Source organism: Elgaria multicarinata, chromosome 22 (genome assembly GCF_023053635.1).
Source record: "Elgaria multicarinata webbii isolate HBS135686 ecotype San Diego chromosome 22, rElgMul1.1.pri, whole genome shotgun sequence".
Lineage (NCBI taxonomy): Eukaryota > Metazoa > Chordata > Lepidosauria > Squamata > Anguidae > Elgaria > Elgaria multicarinata.
Window position 1 is genome coordinate 7,334,663 of NC_086192.1, and position 21,939 is coordinate 7,356,601.

Here is a 21,939-nt window from a genome sequence, read left to right on the forward strand (position 1 = left end):
AACCTAGGTCCTCATTCTAATGCACTGATAAAAGGCGGCACTAAATGAACTTGATGCATTTGTTTGATGGTGGATCGCGTCCAAATTCTGTTTGTTTCATTGTCTTACTGTTGCGTGAGGAAGGAATGTTGAGGCAATCCTACATATGAAGGTGTAAACATAAAACAGCTACAAATGTGCATTTTGAAACAGCTCTACACAGGCTTTGAGCATTGGCTCACCTAATTCAGTAACTTCTGTTTTTGTTGACAGTTGTTCTACAATATTTCTGGTCTCCCCCAGCTCTGCTATGCCTTTTTAACTGGAGATGCCAGGAAATGTGCCAGAGGCTGCCTGCACATAAAGCATTCACTCTATGGCTGAGCCATGCCCTCTCATCATCATCACCATCATTATTATTATTATTTATTACATTTATATACTGCCCCATAACCAAAGCTCTCTGCAGGTTTCCTCAGACTCACCTGTCTTGAGTCAGACCATTGATGTAGGGTGAGCCTATGGAAAAGGAAGACAGGGCTCCTGTATCTTTAACAGTTGTATTGAAAAGGGAATTTCAGCAGGTGTCATTTGCATGCATGCAGCACCTGGTGAAATTCCCTCTTCATCACAACAGTTAAAACTGCACAAGGCCTGCCCTCTTTTGTGTCTGGTCGCTCTAGCTACACTCCTTCAGCTTTAACTGTTGTGATGAAGAAGGGATTTCACCAGGTGCTGCATACATACAAATGGCACCTGCTGAAATTCCCTTTTCAATACAACTGTTAAGATACAGGAGCCCTGTCATCCTTTCCATAGGCTCACCCTACATTGATCCATCTGCCCCAGAATTGTGTACTCTTGCCAGGTTGTGAAAGGCTGGTTTACTTTAATTGGAAATGTTTTTTTCAGAATCTCAGGAAAAAGGTTTCCCCCACCCCCATCACTTCCTGCTTTATTCTTTCAACTGGAAGTTGTTGGGAATCAAATCTGGGATATTTCATTTCATTTCTTATATTTCTACATGAGTGCAACAGCATCCTCCAGACCATGTTCCTCAGCAACTGGTGTACATAGGCTTACTGCCTTGGATACTGGAGGTAGCACATAGCCATCAGAACTAGTAGCCATTCTACGCATTTCCTCCAGGAATTTGTCTAACTTCCTTTTAAAGCCATCCAAATCACTGGCCATTACTGCTTCTTGTAATAGGGAATTCCATAGTTTAACTCTGCGCTGTGTGAAGAAGTACTGCCTTTGATCTATCCTGGATCTCCCACCGGTCAGCTTCATGGGATGCTCCCAGGTTTTAGTATTATGGGAGAGGGAGAAAAATGTCTCCTTCCGGCATTAGCTGAAAACCTCTTTACTTGCCCAGCATATTGGTGATTTTATTTTCTCTGCAAGATTTTATTATTCTGCTGTTCCTTTTCTCCGTTGTTTTTAAAACATTGAGCATTTATCTTGTTTTCTTTTATCCTTGTTTTTACTTTTGTTGTTAGTTGTCCTAGGAATTTTTAACTGAGGGCAGCAAATACATTTTTATTCTTAAAAATAAACAAATAAATCATAAACACAGTTGGGCCTCTTTTGACCTGTTTGTCCCCTCCTAGATTAAATTTGTTCTACGAACAGTTCAGTATTGCTGGGGGGCAGGGGGAACAATGTATATGTCATACCAGTGTCTTCAAACGTGGATCACCACTGAACCATTTCCATTGAAAAAGCAACGAGTGGAAGAGATGAGATGCGAAACTCTTTCCTCACCTGCCATGTTTCTCCTGCAATACTTTGCTCCTGCCACTTTACTCCCAGCTGGGCTCCATGACTGGACATCACCCAGAGGCTAAGACTGGACATAGCCAGATGCAAAAGAGAACAGGGCTCTTGTACCTTTAGTTGTGTGGCATGTCATACAACAATTAAAGGTGCAGGAGCCCTGTCTTCTTTTGCATCTGTCCTACCAGCATGCAAACTGATGGCCAGAGTGGAAAGATTCTATCAGTTGCTTCTCCAACAGGGAAGAGCTCCCCTCCGCACCCACTGTGTTACAGGTACATCATGGTTGTATGTCACTGAAAAGCAGTTTTAAAAAACTCAATGGAGCTGTTCACACAACACGCTACCCCATAAGGATTAAGTATGAGTTCTTGTTGAACTATGGCTTGTTTGTTGAACTGTGGGTTAGCATGTTGTCTGAACCCAGGATGTTTACCTCATGGTAGCTCGTTACCCACCCTGAACAACCCAACAACAAACCATGGGTTCTCAAGACAGCTTGTTCGGTAAAGATAAGCCACCCTGCATGGTTAACAAGTTGCCCTTTGGAAAATGTCCTGGGTTCAAACAACACGCCAACCCACAGTTCAACAAACAACCTACGAATCAGACCTTAGAGGAGTTTCTTCTTGTCCTTCCTCACTGCCAATTTACAAGCAAGCGCCCTGTGAATTTTGGCACCCTAGGTGACGGCCTAGTTTTCCTCTATGGTCTGGCCATCACCTCAAGAGCCCTGTTTGCATCATAGGGAAGCTAAACCAAGCCTGGCCAGCCTCAGCAAGTGGACTAAATCTGTGCATGAAGGGTTTTCTTTTCTTTTTTAACTTTTGAAGTGGCAGCGGCTACAGGCCCGATCAAAATCTGCTCCTTTCTTTTTCAGAATTCAACCAGACAGTCCAGGGTTCTGGAAATATGACAGACAAAAGCAGTCAAGATCAGCTGCTGTTTCTCTTTCCAGAGTTCAACCAGCAAAGCCAGGGTGTGGGACAGCTCGAAGACCCCTGCGCCGAAACGCCCAGCAAGAAGATGAGGCGCAACCGTTTCAAGTGGGGTCCCGCTTCTCAGCAGATTTTGTACCAGGCTTATGACCGGCAAAAGAATCCCAGCAAGGAAGAAAGAGAGACCCTGGTAGAAGAGTGCAACAGGTAAATTCCCCCCTCCCTCCCTCCCTCCCTCCACACACACACACACCTCAAACGAAAACTTCAGTTGTCGTCTTCTCTTGCGTCTAATTAACCGGCAGCTTGCTGGCAGAGGACGGAGCCTTTGTTGTTTTGAAACCAAATCCCCATTGTGTGAAGTGTCTGTGTCAAAGGGAAAAGTACCTGCTATTCTCAATGCTTAGCATAAGTCAACAAGAGAGCAAAAACCACCCAGAGGCGGGGTAGAGCCTGCACAATTTGCGACCGAACCCTCCCGCAGAGCGAAATGCAGCCTGCCAGGTGTGTCTTGCAGGCGGGTTGAAAGGCAAAGAGTGTCTTGAGCTTCATGTGGGGCTTGGTTCGGCTTGGGGGTCACAATCTGTGCGGGCCTCGAGGAGGTAAAATAGTAGCCTAAAGGCCGGTGTCATGAGTTGGGATGGTCGGGTGCTTGTCAAGGGCCTGCAGCCTGGTAAGGGACCCACTGACAAAAGTCCCCTGCATCTTACCCTCCTCTTCACTCGTTCAGCCGTCTCTCTCTTTCTGGCCCAAAAAAGGGTGATTATGGGATGGCGGAGGAGCCGATGTTGCTGACCACTTGAACAAAGACTCTCAAGTGGTAACGATGCGGAAGAGCAGGAGGAGCAGGAACAGGTGACAGTGCTGGGGAGGAGGTAGACACCTTCAGAGAGGGTGCCCCATTGAAGAGGTCTTGCGCAAGAACCGCCCCCCCCCTCAAATCTGGAGCCAGCGCTGATCAGCCTGGCACGTTGTTTTCGAGCGCAGTGAATTCACAGTGCAGTGTCTTTTAAGTAAAGCCCCAGCCCAGCCTCCCGACTCCCTTTCTTATTTGGGATTAGGAGAAACCTTGCCGCAGGCCTGCGTTAGGAGCCCTGGCAAAAGAGGTGTAGATATACCCTGCTAATAAACCTGCAGGCAGAGCCAGTGTCAAAGGTAGGCATGGTTGGGCAGTTGCTGAGGCCCACCCGCCGGCTGACAAGTTCCCCCTGGAGTTGTTCCTCTTCCTCACCCTTGCAACCTGCATGTTCACCTGCCTCTCGCTCTGGCCCAGGCAACAGTGGTGGCAAGAAGGAGGAGCAGGAGAGGCCGCGGCCTACGTGCTCCCTGGCTCTCTGCCTGTCAAGCGAGCAAGCGGGAGCGATAATGAGAAAGGGGATCAGTGGCTGTTGACAGTGGCAGTGAGGGGCTGGGTCCATTGAGGGTGTGTGGCCCAAGGACCCTCAAAAACCTGGAGCAGGCACTGCCTGCTAATTACCACTGCTTATGTGGAGCTTGAATTATTGCTGGGGAACATGGGCGGGAGGGTGCTGTTGCACCGTGTCCTGCTTGTGGGTCCCTGGTCGACAGCTGTGCTGGACTAGATGGACCCTTGGTCCGATCCAGCATGGCTCTTCCTACGATCTTATGAAGCGTGTCGTTGAAGTTCAACAGACAACACACCAGGGACTTGTGGGGGAATCCAGATTCTGGGACCCGGTCCCCAAATGCTTTCACACCCAACCATTTCCATGTGTTGATTTTTAAAGGTTGCATCCCACGTTTCCGTATTAAAACAAACTCAAAGCCGATTACAAGCAGAAGGCACATTGCACCATCCTGACGAAATCACGAAACAAGAAAGCCAAAACAATTAGGGCAAAACAACCCCTAGAAGCTGTAGAGCTGCAGGGAAGCAAATGAACGAACAAAACAGTTAGCCAGTAATGCACTGACCAAAATAAAACCCAAAGTATGCCTTAACACAAATTTTAAATGCTGCTTTGTATTCCAAAACTAGTTATCCTCTTACTTCTCCGTCTTCTCTTTCTTGTTGCCTCCACCACCCTTCTGTTAAGGGCATTACTGGCATCTTATCAGAAAATAAGCAGGATATACAGACAACGCATCATACATATAGTCTCCCACATTTGCAAGCTGCATATTCATGCAGCCATCAACGGAGACGAGATAGTCCTCCTGTTTCTGAATACCAATAAGCCTGTGTGACTACAATCCCTTTCCAAATCTGTGCATGATACAGATATTCATTATCACCGCTGCTCCGCTGCAACACCCACCTCTATCTCATGCACGGCTGGGCCTCCAAGATTCCTTTTGTGCTCACTTCCTCAGCCCCCCTCCCGCCCCAATTTATTTCTTGATTTTGAGACATTTCTACACCACATTTCCGAGGCTCCAAGGCAGGCTTGTAAAGGCGGTATAAACGAATTCAAGGCAAACACAGAAGATTAAAAAAAAATGATCCAGCGAGAAGGCCGGCAGACTAGCCAGCCACTTCAAAGGGGAAGGGGAAAAAATGAAAGGGGGGCGGGGAGGCTGTGACTTGTATCCCAGCCCTGGAAGACAGCAAGGATGGAGAATGACACACTTTGGGATTGGGGGGATTATCCTGCAACCTTGGAACACTTCCCCCTACCTCTGTTTCGAACTCCGGCTGCTCTTATCTTATGCAGAGCAGGGGCTGATTTAATGACGTTGGCCTGGGAGTTTCCTGCCAATAGAAGCAAACATTTTATGTGTTTGAGAAAGCAGGCGCTGCCCACAAACGCTCCTGCTATAATCCTTTTGAGGTGCTATGGGGCTGTGTCGGTTTTGAAGCCACCATGCCGGGGTGGGTGGGGGTGGTGACAGGGAATCAGGCCTCCCCTCTGGAATATGTCAGAACATTTTTCTGTTTTCATGGCTTTTCTCTACTGCACCAAAACGGAAAATGATAAAAGACCTCAGACATTCTTAGGCAAGTGTGTGTGTGTGTGTGAGTTGCAGGCACCTATTGGACAGTGTCCATGTTGAATAACATCTTTCTGCTTCCCCATCTTAGACCTGGGGGGGGGGGATCTACGCTACTGTTTTAAAGCGCTTTATAACAGTTTTGACAACTGTTGGGGCCCAGGACACACTGCATATACAGGTTTCAAAACGTTTTCAAAGCGCTTTAAAAGCAGTAGTGTAGATCCCCCGCTGGAGTAGTTTTGACACTATTTTTCAAAGCATTTTGATACTATACGTTTTATCTGCATAAATGCCCATGATGTAGCCATTTCAAGGGTGTATTTTTCAATATTAAAAAAGCACTTTTTATGTTAACTCATGTTTTAAAAAGTGATAATAAAATAATACTATATGGCCTCTATTTTAAAATAACATAATTCGATGCAATCAAACAAGTTAACTAACTGCTTTGATGAAGAGGGAATTTCACCAGGTGCTGCGTGCATACAAATGACACCTGCTGAAATTCCCTTTTCAATACAACTGTTAAAGAAACAGGAGCCCAGTCCTCCTTTCCATATGGTCACCCTATACAGTTAGAAGGTAGTTTCCTATGTAGAAATCATAGCCTGTAGTGCAGATATACCCTTAAAGAAAACAGAAATGGCCGTAAGAAAAAATCCATATCATGTCATTCCTTCGTTAGGCCATTCCAGGGACTGCACACAAAAAGTGCAAGCTTTATATTAACAGCGGGATTTTATATTTTCAAAAATGGAGGATCAACCATTGCTGTCTATTTTCTTCATCCCAGTTGTCCTAAGTGGCTTCTGAAACCTGAAACCGTGACCTCACCTGGCAGAGGCCTATATGAATATCTGCAAACCTCCCCTTAACTCCTCCATATCATCTTAAGACCATTGTCTATGTCGATATCCTGACTACAACATCCAATCAGCCTTCCTCTCCGCTGCAATCCCACCCCCCATCCTGCTTTTTTGTAACCCCTGTGCCTGGTGAAGAGATCTGAAGATCCTGAAAGCTTGTTCATTGTTTGTGATCTTTGCGTCTTCCTTAAAGAAAAACAGCCGCAATTAGGGGGGAAGAAAAAGCGGAATGATGAGGCACCGTCTCCAACATTCTCCATGATATTTTACAGAGCTGGCAAGGACCCAACGCTGGGCTGGGTTGGGCCTACTGCCACAATAGTGTCAGCTACCTACCAGTGTTTTCTTTATTATAACCCTTTCCAACGTGTCCCCTCTGATTTTCGTTCCCTAGGGCAGAATGTCTCCAGCGGGGCGTGTCCCCCTCCAAAGCACATGGCCTGGGTTCAAATTTGGTAACGGAAGTCCGCGTCTACAACTGGTTTGCGAACCGGAGGAAAGAGGAAGCTTTTCGCCAGAAGCTGGCCATGGATGCCTACAGCACGAGCCAGCCTCATCCCATGAACCTCTTGCTCTCCCACAATTCCCCTCACCATGCTCAACCCAGCTCTTCTCCGCCAAGCAAAATGTCTGGTAAGCCAAGGTTGGAATCTGTGGTGGTGGCCCATTGCTCAGTCCTCATTGAGTCGCTTTGTCCCATTAAGTTTCGCTTCCCCGCAAGAGATCTTGGGGTTGTGGTGGACAGCTCGATGGAAATGTCAGCCCAGTGTGCAGCTGCTGTGAAAAAGGCAAATTCCATGCGAGGCATAATTAGGAACGCCAATAGAACCAGTGACCTAGGGAGGTGGTGGGCTCTCCCACCCTAGAGGCCTTCAAGAGGCAGCTGGACAACCATCTGTCAGGGCTGCTTTAAGGTAGATTCCTGCATTGAGCAGGGGGTTGGACTTGATGGCCTTATAGGCCCCTTCTACTATTCTAGGCATCTATGAAAGGAATTGAGGTTGAAACTGCCCATATCATACTGCCCTGATACAAATCCGTGGTGCCACTGCACTTAGAATGGTGTGTACATTTCTGGTAACTGTACCTAAAAAAAAAAAAAAAGGTTATTGTAGAGCTGGAAAAAGTGCAGAAAAGGGCAAGGGGCTGGATGGAGCATCTCCCCTTTGAGGGAAGGTTACAACAGCTGGGATTGTTTATCTTGGAAAAGAGAGGAGTGAGAGGAGACCTGATTATAGCAGTGTACAAAATTGTGCATGGTGTAGAGAAAGTGGAGAGGGAGAATTTTTTTTTGAAGTGCTCATAATATTACTCATAATATTAGAATCCGGGGTCATCTCATGAAGCTGATTGGTGGGAGATTCAGGATGGAGAAAAGGAAGGACTTCTTCACACAGTTAAGCTATGGAATTCACTACCACCAATTTGGATGGCTTTAAAAGGGTTTTAGTTGAATTCCTAGTGGAGAAGGCTATCAATGGCTACCAGTCCTGATGGCTAAATGTACCTCCAGTATCAGAGGCAGTATGCTTATGTACACCAGTTGCTGGGGAACATTGGCTGGAAGGTGCTGTCACTCATGTCTACTGGGGCAGCTGGGTGGCCACTGTGTGGACAGAGTGCTGGATTAGATGGATCTTTGGTCTGATCCAATATGGCTCTTCTTACGTTCTTAACTTAGTGTTCTCCCAAGCCTGCTTACACACACACACACACACACACACTTACTTGTGTGTGGATGTTGCTGTTTTGGCTACATAAGTCACAACCCGAACAACAGAAATAGAGGGAGTAGAGGACTGTCCGCACTCACCACCTGAGTTTACTGCTGGAGGGCGTGATTCTGTCTTTAGACATGGCCACCACATTTAGCAAGGGTTAATATGCAGCTGGTTTTGTCCCTTCGGTGCAGCCTGACCGTGATGCTTGCGTTGTATTTGTTTTTTATGCGCTGTGCATTGCCGTCTGTTATTTCCTGCTCCGGACTTTGGCTGATGCACTTCTTCAGATAAATCTAATCTGAGGATTCCTCTCTAACCTGAGAGCAATCCACAGTGGGACCAGAGAATCCTGAGACGTGTATAAAACTGAAGAGAATGCCTTGTGCCCATGGAAAGGATCACCAGTTTAAATACGGCCAAGTGGAGACAGAACAAAATCTTGACTCTTTGGCCATTTTTTCCTCGTCTTGTAATTCTGTGGACAGGGAGAAGATGGTCACAAAAGCAAGCCAGGAGGCTTCAAGTGGGGAAGAAAAAGCAAGCTAAATTTAAACGGGGTGGGTGGGGGGAGACCGGGTTAGAAGAGACAGGAGTTTAATCTGGGGTGGTTGTGGGTGGGGAGAAGCTATCTCGAGTGAGTGGAGCAAGGCGCATTGTTGGAGAAAACAATCCCCATTGTTCCGGTACCTGTAATCTACACACCAAAGCCAGCCAGCTCAAGAGGCAAACAACAGAAATCGCCTTTCTGACAAGCGCTAGGGTCGCGTGGGGGTCAGTGTGGGGTCACTGGCTCTTTTCTTTTGGATCTCGCTGTTGGTTCCTGAAACAATGCCGCATCCTCTCTCTCTCTCTCTCTCTCTTTTCCCCCTTCCCCTTTTTTAAAAGGAGTGGGTAGAAAGACCCCGGATGCTGCAATGGTATCCCATCTTGGAATGGGAGGCTGCTTCAGCCTGGTTCATTCCTTTCATTTTTCAAGGAGAGTTGGTGTGTGTCGCCTGGGCAGCAGCTTCCAGCATTGCTGGTTGCAGACAGGGGATGGCCTGGTGAATCGGAGCAACATCAGAAGCTGCCTTATACTGAATGAGACCATCGGCCCAGTGGGCCCAGTATTGACAGCACTGACTGGCAGCAACAGCTCTCTGGGGTTCTAGCCCTACCTGGAGATGCTGAGGATCAAATCTGGGACGTGTAAAGCTGGTGTTCTGCCACTGAACGATAATTCCTCCTTTAAAAATAAAGTAAGAGTCTAGTCCTCATGGTTCAGAATAAAGGATTGATTTAAATAGGAATTGGGCCTGACTCTTGGTCTATCTAGGCCAGTATTGTCAACACGGGCTGGCAGCAGCGGCTCTCCAGGGTTTCAGGCGGGAGACTTTCTCATCCTACCTGGAAATGCCAGGGCTCGAACTTGGGACCTTCTGCATGCAAAGCAGGGGCTCAACCATTGAGTTACGCCCCCTTCATTAATTGGCCTTTACAGTCAACTCATCTCTATGATGCAAGCAAGGCCTTGATGCCCGTCATTGCTGTTCAGAGTGGCAACTGAGTTCCATATAATCAGGACCCCATTTGGACCTGCAAGTTCTTCCTGCCAAACTACAATTCCCAGGATGCTTTGAGGGAAGTCACAACATTGGTATTAATTGTGGCATCCAATTGTGTTGGGCAAAGAGGCCCTCTCCCCGTCTTCTCCAACTTGCTTCTCTCCAGATATGTTCAACTACAACTCCCATGTTTCCCAGCCAGCATGGGTAATGGTCATGTCGTCCAAGACATCTGGAGGGTACTAGGTTGGGGCAAGTTGCCCTACACTAGAAGTGGGCAACTTGTGGCCTTCCAGATGTTTTGGCCTACACCTCCCAACAGCACTAGCCAGCATAGCCAATGGTGAGGGATGATGGGAGTTGTAGGCCAAAACACATCTGGAGGATCTCCTATACCCTACACCATCTGAGAACCCATACATAGGAATGCAAAGAAGGCTGTGAAGGGGAAGGCTATCAATGGCTATCAATGGCTACTAGTCCTGACGGCTCTATGCTACCTCCAATATCAGAGGCAAAATGCGTCTTTATACCAATTGCTGGGGAACATGGGTGGGAGGGTGCAGTTGTACCCGTGTCCTGCTTGTGGGTCCCTGGTCAACAGCTGGTTGGCCACTGTGTGAACAGAGTGCGGGACTAGATGGACCCTTGGTCTGATCCAGCTCTTATGTTCTTATAGGAGACTTGAACAGATTTAATCAGCCTGGTTCAGCCTTCCCCGAGTTGGTTCCTTCCAGATGTTTTAGACTTCAATTCCCATCAGTCCCAGCTATCATGACCAATGGTTAGGAATGCTTTGAGTTGTAGTCCAAAACATCTGGAGGACACCAGGTTGGGGAGGATTGGATTGGTTAATCAGCGAAAGCTTTTAAGTACAGATTAAAATCCCATTCCTGGTTAATGAGTGGGACGGACAACTACATACCCACCAGCATGCTTGGAATACCCTTTTTCTTATAATACCCCCGTTACCTGGTGTGCTGTGTGCCAGCCTGCCCTTCGAGTCTGCTCTCCGTTCCAGGCGCTAGTGGTAGATGGGCAGCAGTTGTGACGGTTCTTTAGCTTTAAACCCTTCAAATAAAGGACTGTCCTGTGTAAAAGAGGACACCGCCCCGGCCCGGCCGCCCCTGGCAAACTGGGCACTTGGAGCCTATGTAACCAGCCAAAGTGAGGATCGGAACTCACTTCACAGCCGCCTCTTTTCCCCGCTCCCCTTTCCCCGCTGACCAGGGTCTGACCCTTGCGGAGGAATGTCCCGCACAATGCCAGGGACGGAGAGGGGTGTTTGCCCTTTGGTCGGGGCCTGATTGCTTACAAGATGCCCTACGAGCACATTGTCAGCAAAATCAGCTGTTTTCAGTGTTTCCCCAGCCTGCCTTTACAATAATACACCAGCATGGAGTCCGGGGGTTGTCATGGCATTGTTTCGCCTTCCCCCACACTTTCCCGGTTATGCATGCTTAATGGACAATTAAAGTTGGAGCTTTGAACCATCCCGGGTGCCTTTGATGTGTCCCCTTCACCCCTCCAGCATACATTGAGTTACCCCATGACATGCTTTTGTTTTTTCCCCACTCTATTAGGGGTCGCTAGGATTGTTTTAAGCGGTGTCCATTTTATTCGGAGAGGACGGAAAGGCCATTAAGAAAGGGGTCTTTCCCTCCGCCCTACCCTTCCTCTTTATTTTAGCACTGGAGTTTAGATCAGTGGGAGCTGCCTCTACAGGGCCCGTAGGCCTCAGAGGGCTCAAATATTCGTTTGCAAGAGAGAGGACTCTTTCGAGGAGTCCACTGGAGGAGGAAATGCGTTATACGTGGGGCTGCCTTTGACAACGGTCAGGAAGCTTCAGCTGCTACAAAACAGGGCAGCACGTTTACTAACAGGGACTGGCTGACGAGACCACATTACGCACTTTGAATCAGGCCCGGACCTGGACTAGCAGCCAATGAAGTTGGAAAAGTACCGGCGTAATGTGTTCTTGTTGTTGATGGGAAAACACGGGAACACAGGGCAGGGGGCGAGCTTTTCTGGTCACATAACATGTGCTCCCTCCTGCCCCATCTAGTTTTATCGATTTAGCATCACAGCAGCGATGCTGCGGGCTTTTGAGCTGACGCCTTTCCAAAGCTTTGTCATATAAATGTCCCCCTTGTCTGCACTGCCTGTACATTATGATACGAGTTGGGAGGGGAACTGGAGACTTCAGGAATTGAATTTTCTCTATGCAAAGCAGTGATCTGCCACTGAGCTGTACAGTGTCTACATTTATCGTGCACTTGTGATGCGTGGTTGTTTACGTGTTCTTTAGACGACATTGTGATCCTCCAGTCTCACTTCTGTTTTTTCAGAGTACTTTCCCGGTTGCTGTTGTTTTTCTAGAAAGGGGAAAACGGAGTATTATTTCTGAAAGCGCTGTTTCACCTTGTGTATTTATGCTACTCTGCTACAGCACAGCTCCACCTAGAGATTATGTAGAGGAAAAGCAGGAAAGAAAAAGCTCTTTGCGTAGAGTTCAGATCTCAATTCTGTGATGAAACCGAAAGTAGATACAGCGATCAACAGCCTTGTGTAGAAAAGCTTGTCGTCTTAGCCCGTAAGTGGTGTCTGGTCTGTAGCACCTGTCCTAATTAATTTATGCAGGTCGCCTGCCATAAGATATGGAGATGTTCACCAACGCAAATTCACAAAGAAATCTATCAGTGGCGGCTACTCAGCTAAATTTATTTTACTTATTGCATTTATATTCCACCTTTTTTCCTCTGAGGAACCCGAGGTGGCATACATAATCCTCCTCTCCATTTTATCCTCACAACAACAACCCTGTGAGATAGGTTGAGCTGAGAGTCTGTGACTGGCCCAAAGTCACCCAGTGGGTTTCCATGGCCGAGTGGGGACTAGAACTCGGATCTCCCGACTCCCAGTCCAACACTCTAGCCACAACACTACACTGGCTCTCATGAAACCTCCAAGTTGAGGAGGAACAATTTGAGAAGGTTGTTGCGTTCAGGTCATGCTTGTGGGCTTCTCAGAGGCATCTGGTTGGCCAGTGTTTGAAATAGGGGTGGTCAGAAACTTTGCTCCATCCGGATTTTTAAGCAGATCAAAGTGAATTGATTCTGATCAAAACACAGTTATCTTACACAAACATGGCAGTTCAGTTCTCAGCTCAAAGAAACAACCTGAACTGCATATAAAACTGCGTATTTTAGACTGTAACGTGTACAACATTTTGGGGGGCATATTTTAGGTAAAATATGGACAACAGTGCATTTTCAGTTCAATTTGGACGTTCAAATTTTTGTGTGGTTTTAACAAAATAATAATAAAAAATAGATCGGAAGATCAGAATGGACTTAAGAAGTAACTGCCACGGGTCAGAAATAAGACGGATGCGTTCCGTTTTTTAAAATAAAGAATGCAGATTGATAGGAAACAGGACAGAGCAGAACGTATGAATGTAGCTGTGAGAAACTGACGCAAGCCACAAATAGATTGATCCATTCTTCTCTGTGCAGAATGCTGGGCTGGTCAGACCCTTGGTGTGGTCTAGAAGGGCTCTTCTTAAGTTCTTACATATGTTTGCTCCAAGCTTTGTGTGTTTGAACTGCCTAGATGGCTTTTCAACAAATAAGGTGGTATATAGGTGTTAATAGTAAATAAATAAATAAATAAATGAGCAATCCTTTGCAAGATAAGAACAGAAGAAGTGCCCTGATGCTGGATCAGACCAAGGGCCCATCTAGTCCAGCACTCTGTTCACACAGGGGCCAAACAGCCATTGGCCAGGGATCAACAAGGCAGGACATGGTGCAACAGCATCCTCCCACCCATGTTCCCCAGTAACTGGTGCACACAGGCTTATTGCCTCGAATACTGGAGATAGCACACTACCATCAGGGCTAGTAACCATTTTATTTATTTATTTATTTATTTGTTACATTTATATACCACCCTATAGCCGAAGCTCTCTGAGCGGTTTACACAAGTTAAAAACAGTAAACATTAAATTTAAAAACATAAAAACAACAGTACCCATTTAAAAACAACAGTTCTGGGGGGTCCGTTAAAAAACCAATTGTTAAATGGTGTTAAATGCCTGGGAGAAGAGGAAAGTCTTGACCTGGCGCCTAAAAGATAACAACGTTGGTGCCAGGCGAGCCTCATTGGGGAGCTCTTTCCACAGTCGGGGGGCCACCACCGAGAAGGCCCTCTCCCTTGTTGCCATCCTCCGAGCTTCCCTCAGAGCAGGCACTCGGAGGAGGACCTTAGATGTTGAGCGCAGTGTACGGGTAGGTTCATGTCGGTTCATTGATAGCCTTTGCCTCCAGGAATTTATCCACTCCCCTTTTGAAGCCATCCATATTGGTGGCCATCACTACATCTTGTTGGAGTTTCATATCAGATGCTGGAGTTTCATATCAGACAGGCATAGAGGGGTTTCTACAGCAAACTCACCGATGCGCCCAGGATCCCAGCCACCCGCCTTGTCTGAAAACGGCTGCTGTAAACCATTTCATTGGAGGTTTAATATACCCACCTGCTGCCCGATGCAAGCGGGAGGCGGAGAGGGAAGGAGAGGTTGAAGTTGCATCCCCCCACGCCCGGGACTTCACTGATGGCTCTCCATGCTGGGCTTTGAACTGTCCTTGCCCTGTTTTTGTAAGATTTGTCTGGAGCACTAAATTCCTTCACTGCTTAATAGCATGCCTCAGATGATGGGGCTGCCCACCCCCTTTGCTTCCGCCCGCCCCGTCCCAAACCCCTGCAGCCGTTCTAAATGATCGAAGAACGTAAGAAAATAAGAAGAGCCATGCTGGATCAGACCAAGGGTCCAGCAACAGCAGGACACAATAAGATTTTAATTTGGGGTGTGTGTGTGTGTGTGTGTGAAGCTGTAGCAAGGTTTAATTTATACATATTTAAAACTTCCCCTGAGCCTTCTGAATAGGAGGGGGGATTTGAATTGCAGATGGCAATCTTTATTGTGTTTGCCTTCACAACGACCCTGTGCGGTAGTTCGTAATTCCAAATTTGCAGATGGGGACTGAGGATCCAGAGATTTGCTTAGGGCAGCGCTGACCTTAGCTACTAGGTGCTTAAAGCAGAAAATCTAAGTGCACAATCCTTTGCATGTTTACACACACACACACACAGACAGAGAGAGAGACACGAAGCACAATCCTTAACATATTTTTGTGTATCTGCACCAGCTCCACCACCTCATTTCGAGACCACAAGAAGAGCCGTGCAGGATCAGACCAAGGTCCATCTAGTCCAGCATTCTGTTCACACATGCCCAACATAACTTGCGCAGAATAATGTCCCAGAAGATCAAGCCTATGGGTCAGATCTGCCTATCTTCCACTCCAGTCCTTCTCCAACGTTTTAAAATAAGACCCACCTATAAACATCACCTTCCGAGACCCACCTGCAGACTCCTCACTCCACATTTGAGCTCTGCTTCCCCTCTCTACCACAGGAAAAACAAGTATATTGCAACAATAGTTCCCACTGGACGAGTCAAAATATAGACTCGTCCAATGTGAACTACTGTTGTAATATACTTTCTATGAATTTTTAATTCTTAATACTGATATTAAGGCAATATGTAGGGTGCATGTCAGAGGTGAGGAGGGGCCAAAACCAGCCCTCCTGGGTTACCCAGTTGGTTCCGCCCCCTTCTGATGGCCCCACCCCTTTCCCCGACTACTGGCTTCGGGCTTTTGTGCAAGTCCCCCCCCCATTTTAAAAGATTGAAGCACTTCTCCTGCAATAAAAGCTTTAAGCTACAATATGCTAGTAGTCTTTGTTCCACCCTGCTGTCCTTAGTGGCATTCAAATTCTACCTTCCCCAACCAGATATTTGGTTTTAGACATCAGCCCCAGCCAGCATGGTCAGTGGCCAGAGGTGATAGGAGTTGTCCAAAGCATCCAGAAAGGCACCAGGTTGAAGGCTGTTCTAAGGGGAGCCAGTGTGGTATAGTGGCTAAAGTGTTGGACTGGGATCCGGGAGATTTGGGTTCTAATCCCCACTCAGCCATGGGAGCTTACTGGGTGACTTTGGGGGCAGTCACAGATTCTCAGCCCAACCTACCTCACCGGGTTGTTGTGAGGATAAAATGGAGGAGGAGGATTATGTACACCGCCTTGCGTTCCTTGGAGGAAAAAAGGAAGGCTATAAATGTAATAAAATAATAATAAAAAGGTGCCCCCTTCCTCACCTGATTGGGTTTACTAGGGATGAGAGGAAAAATTTAGCCTCCTCCCTCGCCCAGTGACCCTGAAACTGCGGGGATTTCTGCTTTCCTGTCGCTAATGGTGGTGGGAAAGTAGCGGGCCCAATCAGGAATGCTGAGGAAATGGCTCTAACCTTTAGAAACCTAAAAGCAGTCCATCTCCTGTGTGTGTGTGTGTGCGTGCACATGTGTACCCTAGCCGTCACTGAAAAGGTTGTGCAACTGTGACGCACAGTTTACAGCATGGTCTGGAGGCTCCGTGGGCAGTGCGATTTTGGCTGCATTAGTAACGGCACGCACAGCCTGGATATTGGGAATAGAAGGATAGATGCTGATTGTGACTGCAGAGTGGCTAAGAAAACAGTGACAGACCTAAGGCCTCCTCCTAGCGAGATTTGTCTAAGCGTCCCTGATTACCCGAGACGTCCTTGATCTGAACTTAACCTTTAAGCTCCGATTGTCATTGTGGCGCCCCCTTCTCCAGGTTTTGGTCTGCTAAGGTTTCTCAAGGGTCCCCCTCCTCGAGACTATGAAGGTACAGTACATACCCCAGGGGTTTAATTTCTGGCTCATCATCTCCTTTCAACCGCCCGAGGAAGTACACTGTGCCACGGAGAGTAATGAGAACCCAGCACTTTCATGAAGGGATTCCGGGTGAGAAGGTGGTGCGAACCCTGGCATTTCTCTTTCGACAAATCAAGCAGTGCTACGCACCAAAGTTAACCAAACCGGAGTCTTCTGCGCGATGTGTGTTACCTTATCACATCCAGGGACCATGAAAGTGATATGACATGTGCCTTGTTCTTTATACCTCCAATCTCCATGTGCCTTAGATGTTCCGATCTTTCAAAGGAATTTGATTTTTGGGGATTCGAGGCGGTTCAGTGTGGTAAGGTTTTGTGGGCCTGCTCTAGGGTGACCATATGAAAAGGGGGACAAGGCTTCTGGATCTTTAACAGTTGCATAGAAAAGGGAATTTAAGCAGGTGTCATTTGTATGCATACAGCACTTGGTGAAATTCCCTCTTCATCACAACAGTTAAAGCTACCTTCTTTTGTATCTGGTCATTCTAGTATAGCTTTAACTGTTGTGATGAAGAGGGAATTTCACCAAGTGCTGCATGCATACAAGTGGCACTTGCTGAAATTTCCTTTTCTATACATCTGTTAAAGATCCAGGAGCCCTGTCCTCCTTTCCATATGGTCACCCTAGCCTGCTCCCCACTGTGACGCCCCAAAGGGCAACTGCATGCTAGACCCGAATGCCAAAAGGTGCATGGCCCATCCAAACTCGTCTTTTACGCTTTCTTGCGCCTTACGGTGTTGAATCAGCCCAACATGTTGTTTAGAAACCTTTTCTGCTTTTATTGGGGGATAATTAGAGCTTTATGGCACCATCCGAATGGGCGGGAGAAGGGGCAGTCACAATAAACTGGTTTATAATGGGCATAAACGGTTCGCCTGGCAGCTGAGAGAGATTAACACTTTCAAGCGCTTTTGAGTGGCACCCTCCCATCCATCAAACCCATGTCGTTCCTTCTTGATGGGATGTTAAGAAGGCAGGAATGTCTGCTTGATAGCTGGCTTGTGAGAGTCGGAGGCCATTCCCCTCTCCCCCCAAAGTCAGATGGGAGGTGTGTGTATGTGGGACTGAGTGTTGCCTTTCCCTGCAGAGGGTAGCTTCCAAGCTGAAAATGAAAACATCCAATATTAGAAAAGGGACAGAATATAAAAGAGCCAGTATTGTAATGCCATTATGCTGCAGCATCATTATTGGAATGCTTGCGTATGGTACTTGTAGTCCCATCTTAAAAAGTGTCCCCTAAAGCTGGAAAGGGAGCAGAAAGGGAAAATATGATCAGGGGGTTGGAGCAGCTTTTTGACAAGGAAACATGATGACAGAATCATAGAAACATAGAATAGTAGAGTTGGAAAGGCTTATAAGGCCATCAAGTCCAACCCCCTGCTCAATGCAGAAATGCACCTTAAAGCATACCTGACAGATGTCATACTGCTCTAACAGGATGTTTTTCCTGATGTCCAGATGGAATCTGGCTTCCTGTAACTTGAGCCCATGATTCCGTGTCCTGCACTCTGGGACAATCGAGAAGAGATCCTGGCCACCCCTCTGGGGTGTTTTTTGTGGCACGAAGAAGGCTAGAAGAGGCAGGAAGTGCACGGGAGGCAGACGTCATTGTGATAGGGACCCGCAAATATCCTTGAGTGACCAGTAATGAGCGTGCAATAAAACGCTTGTCTGATGGAGCTCCCAGTAACTCCGACTTATTTTATAAAGACGGAAGTTGCTGCTATCTCCTGCTGTGTGCAGGAGAAGCAGCATGATCAAAATGGCCCACTGAATGGGCAATGTGCAGGTTGTTTACTTCCTCTTTCAAAAGAGGAAGTAATGAGGGACAAACGCATGGGCGGAGAAGCGACGGTAAGCAAACACGATTCCCCCCCCCCCTTGTGATGACGCTCTGTCTAGCTTGGCCCTGGTGGCTGGAAATGATTTGCATTGGAATCCGACACACCTGAAGGGCACTAAATTGGGCAAGGCTATTTTAGGTCATCACAGTGTACACAGCGTCCAGTATGTTACAAATAAAATAGGAGGTCCACAAATTAAATCCATAAGTAAATCGGTAAAAATGATAAATAAATCCAAGACAGATTTCACCTAAACATGAAATTCAGTGATAACCAGTTTCCAAATTCAGTATTTATAAGTGGCTGTTGACCAAACCCAAGGATAAAAGATATGAAGGAAAAAAATCAAAATTATTACTAATCAGACTTCTCCAGTGGAGGTTTTTACATCCGCCTTATAAAATCTGGCACGCACATTGGCTAGTGGCACTAAGAAAGGAGCAGCTTTCCTTGAAATTTGTGTTAAAAGGAGAAAAGACATTTGGCTTTTTGACAAACTTTCCAGTTAATTCCTTTCGTGTCTCACTTTCACAGCAATGTACAAAATTTAAACAATTTAAAACCGCTCAAAAGAAATTAAAATGCTAAGTCTAAAACAACTAATTTAAGAAGCCCCATTATATGCTGTCAAAAGCCTAGGAATAGAGGAAAATCTTAACCTGGTGCCGAAAAGAAGTCAACGTGGGCACCAGATAGATCTCTCTGGGAAAGCACTCCATAATCGGGGTCACCACTGAAAAGGTTGCCCTTGTTGCCATCCTCTGAACCTCCCTCAGAGGAGGCAAGTCAGCAAGATATTTTTTATTAACTATAGCGACTAAATGGAACCTCCAGGTTGGGAGACAGAATACCCCAGTTCCTCTGATGCAAACAGTGGGAGAGGGCTGCTGCTACCTTTTTGCTTGAGGGCTTCCCGCCCCGGAAGCATCTACCTGACCACTTTTGGGCTACAGAGAGCTTTGGGCTGATCCAGCATCTGAGGAAAAGGAACTCTGTATATGGCCAGGGGGCAAATCTTTTCTTTCCCATGTCCCAAAGCTTTGCCCTGCCACTCAAAATAGGTTTGTGAGGGGAAAAACCAGACTAAGCTCAAATAATGAAGAGTCTTTGTGATGCCTTAAAGACTAACAAATTTATTACGGCATAAGCTTTCATGACTGCAGCCCACTTCATTAGATGCATGGTGTCTTGTCCTTGATACACCAGTGCAAGTTAACTAACAATGGAGTCACATGTTTTAGTTTATCTGGAGCAAAACCACTTTATAATGCAACTACTTAGAATTCTTTTCAGAGCCTTTCTACACAAGGCTTTTATTGTGTGCCTGTGATTGCTCGCTTGCGGCAGTATGCGGGTCGTTTGCATGACCTCCTCCTCCTCCAGGACCCCTCCCGCTCATTGCAACCCTTTCCCCAGCTTTTTTGAGATCGATGAAAGCGTGGTATTATTTAGAAGTGGCAGAATGAGACTCTCATTGTTATAGCAATTCCGCTATAACACAGCACCATCTTGCGGTTGTGTAAGGAAACATACAGAAAAGCAGAACAAGAAAGGAAAGGAAGGAAAGGAACCTCTCATGCAAGCACTGAGTCATTACTGACTCTTGGAGGGACACCAGCTTTTGCTGACGTTTTCTTGGCAGGCCTTATAGCGGGGTGGTTTGCCGTTGCCTTCCCCGGACGTTATTACCTTTCCCCCAGCTAGCTGGGTACTCATTTTACCGACCTCGGGAGGATGGAAGGCTGAGTCGACCCGAGCCGGCTGCCTGAAACCAGCTTCCGCTGGGATCGAACTCAGGCCGTGGGGAGAGTTTCAGCTGCAGAAACTGCTGCTTTACCACTCTGCGCCACACGAGGCTCAGAACAAGAAAACTCCCAGAAAAAAAAGCACGTGTGAAGGAGCCGATTGTAATCCCGCAAAAAATCCAGAAGCAGAAGCCTCAGGAAACGTGCGGGTTAAAAGCCTCACGTAGAAAAGCCCATAGCATTCGGAATGCTTTACATACATTATTTCAGTAATCCCTATGACAACCCTGTAAGGTAGGTCTGTACAATTATCCCAAGTGGGAGGCAGGAGTCTAGAGTGGAAAAAAATGCGATTTTGCCAGAAGTCCTACTAATGCCTTTCTGGCTGACCCAAGATTTGCAGCAGAGACTTCCTTGTTCGCGCTCGGCCACCATGGCTCCTGCCGTGCAACGCTTTAGTCTCCCTCAAAGTCAGCTTGAGGCGGAATCTGCCTTTGAAAGTTGGCCAGCCAGCCCACGTGGTCAGCCGCTGGCATTTTCTGGGCTCAGGTTGGAACTGGCAGTGAAAAAAGAAGACGAAGAAAAAACCACGCAGGAGCTCATAAAAGCGTTTCATGGCCTCTTCAACCCGGTGTCGGAAACAATAGGCCAGGTCCCATAAACAGACTTTTATATTCCGTCTGTGACTCTAGTACAGCCGTCTCCGTGAAGGACGGCCTAGTCACGCAAGCCGGAGGGCATTCATAGGCAGGCTTCTGTCGGCCCAAGCTGCTGGGGTTTAATGGGAGGCAACACGCAGAGAAGAATGAAATTTCTTTACACTGGGACTTTCTCAAGCTGCGACAGGGGAAAGGGCACGCAATAAGCTGGGGAGTTTTCAATAGCTGCTGTGACAAGTTTTTCCATAAACCACAGTCAATATCCTTTGCGCTATACATTATCCTAAGACGTTCGCAATAAGGGACTTTATTTATTTATTTATTGCATTTTTATACCGCCCAACAGCTGAAGCTCTTTGGGCGGTTTACAAAAGTTTAAACCATGGAAACCATTCAAAATATAAAACAAACAGTTTAAAAGCATAATATAAAATACAGTATAAAAACACGACCAGGATGAAATCGAGCAGCAATGCAGAATTTAATCCAGATTTAAAATACAAATCTTCTCGGCTTGCTTGCGATGGCTCCCTATATATAAACCTATCACAGTATAATTTGTATTAGCTATTTTGTATTTTTTAGTGGCTGGTCTGTCACCATATAATTCGTTTATTCCTGTATTGATGTGTTGGTTTCTCAACAAACAAATGTCAACAAACAAATTTTTGTGAACCGCCCAGAGAGCTTCGGCTATTGGGCGGTATAAAAATGTAATAAATAAATAAATAAATAAATAAACCCAACAGCTGCATTTGTTTGGTGAGAAACCAGCATCAAACTCCATTGGCGATACATTCCGCTTGTGTTTTAAAAGAAGTAGCCCCATCCAGTTATAAAACACAGCAGCAGATTAAAAACCACAGGAGATCAGAGAACAGGATCAAGGAAAATGGGTTTGCACTTTTTTCTGCTACAATGCAAAGACAAATAATTAAAAAATTAAATCAATTCTGCATGAATTTTAACTAAGCCCATAGCTAGAAATGTTAGGATGTGTGGGTCTGAAAGTATACCACATAATGTGGGAGGTAAGAATTCTCACAAGAAGAGCCAGAGACCTAATGTTTGACTTTATTTAATCATAA

At 46.5% G+C, this 21,939-nt stretch overlaps 1 protein-coding gene across 3 annotated transcripts in view; it reads left to right on the forward strand.

Moving 5' to 3' along the window:
- The window catches only part of HNF1B (HNF1 homeobox B), a 66,685-nt gene that overhangs the window by 24,517 nt on the left and 20,229 nt on the right, over positions 1 to 21,939 (forward strand). For 2 of the 3 annotated variants that reach the window (XM_063146826.1, XM_063146825.1), the window contains exons 3-4: positions 2,639 to 2,903; positions 6,912 to 7,150. In XM_063146826.1, the coding sequence (XP_063002896.1) occupies positions 2,639 to 2,903; positions 6,912 to 7,150 (504 nt within the window). The remainder of the gene's footprint in view (positions 1 to 2,638; positions 2,904 to 6,911; positions 7,151 to 21,939) is intronic. The other variant, XM_063146827.1, reaches the window with a different exon arrangement.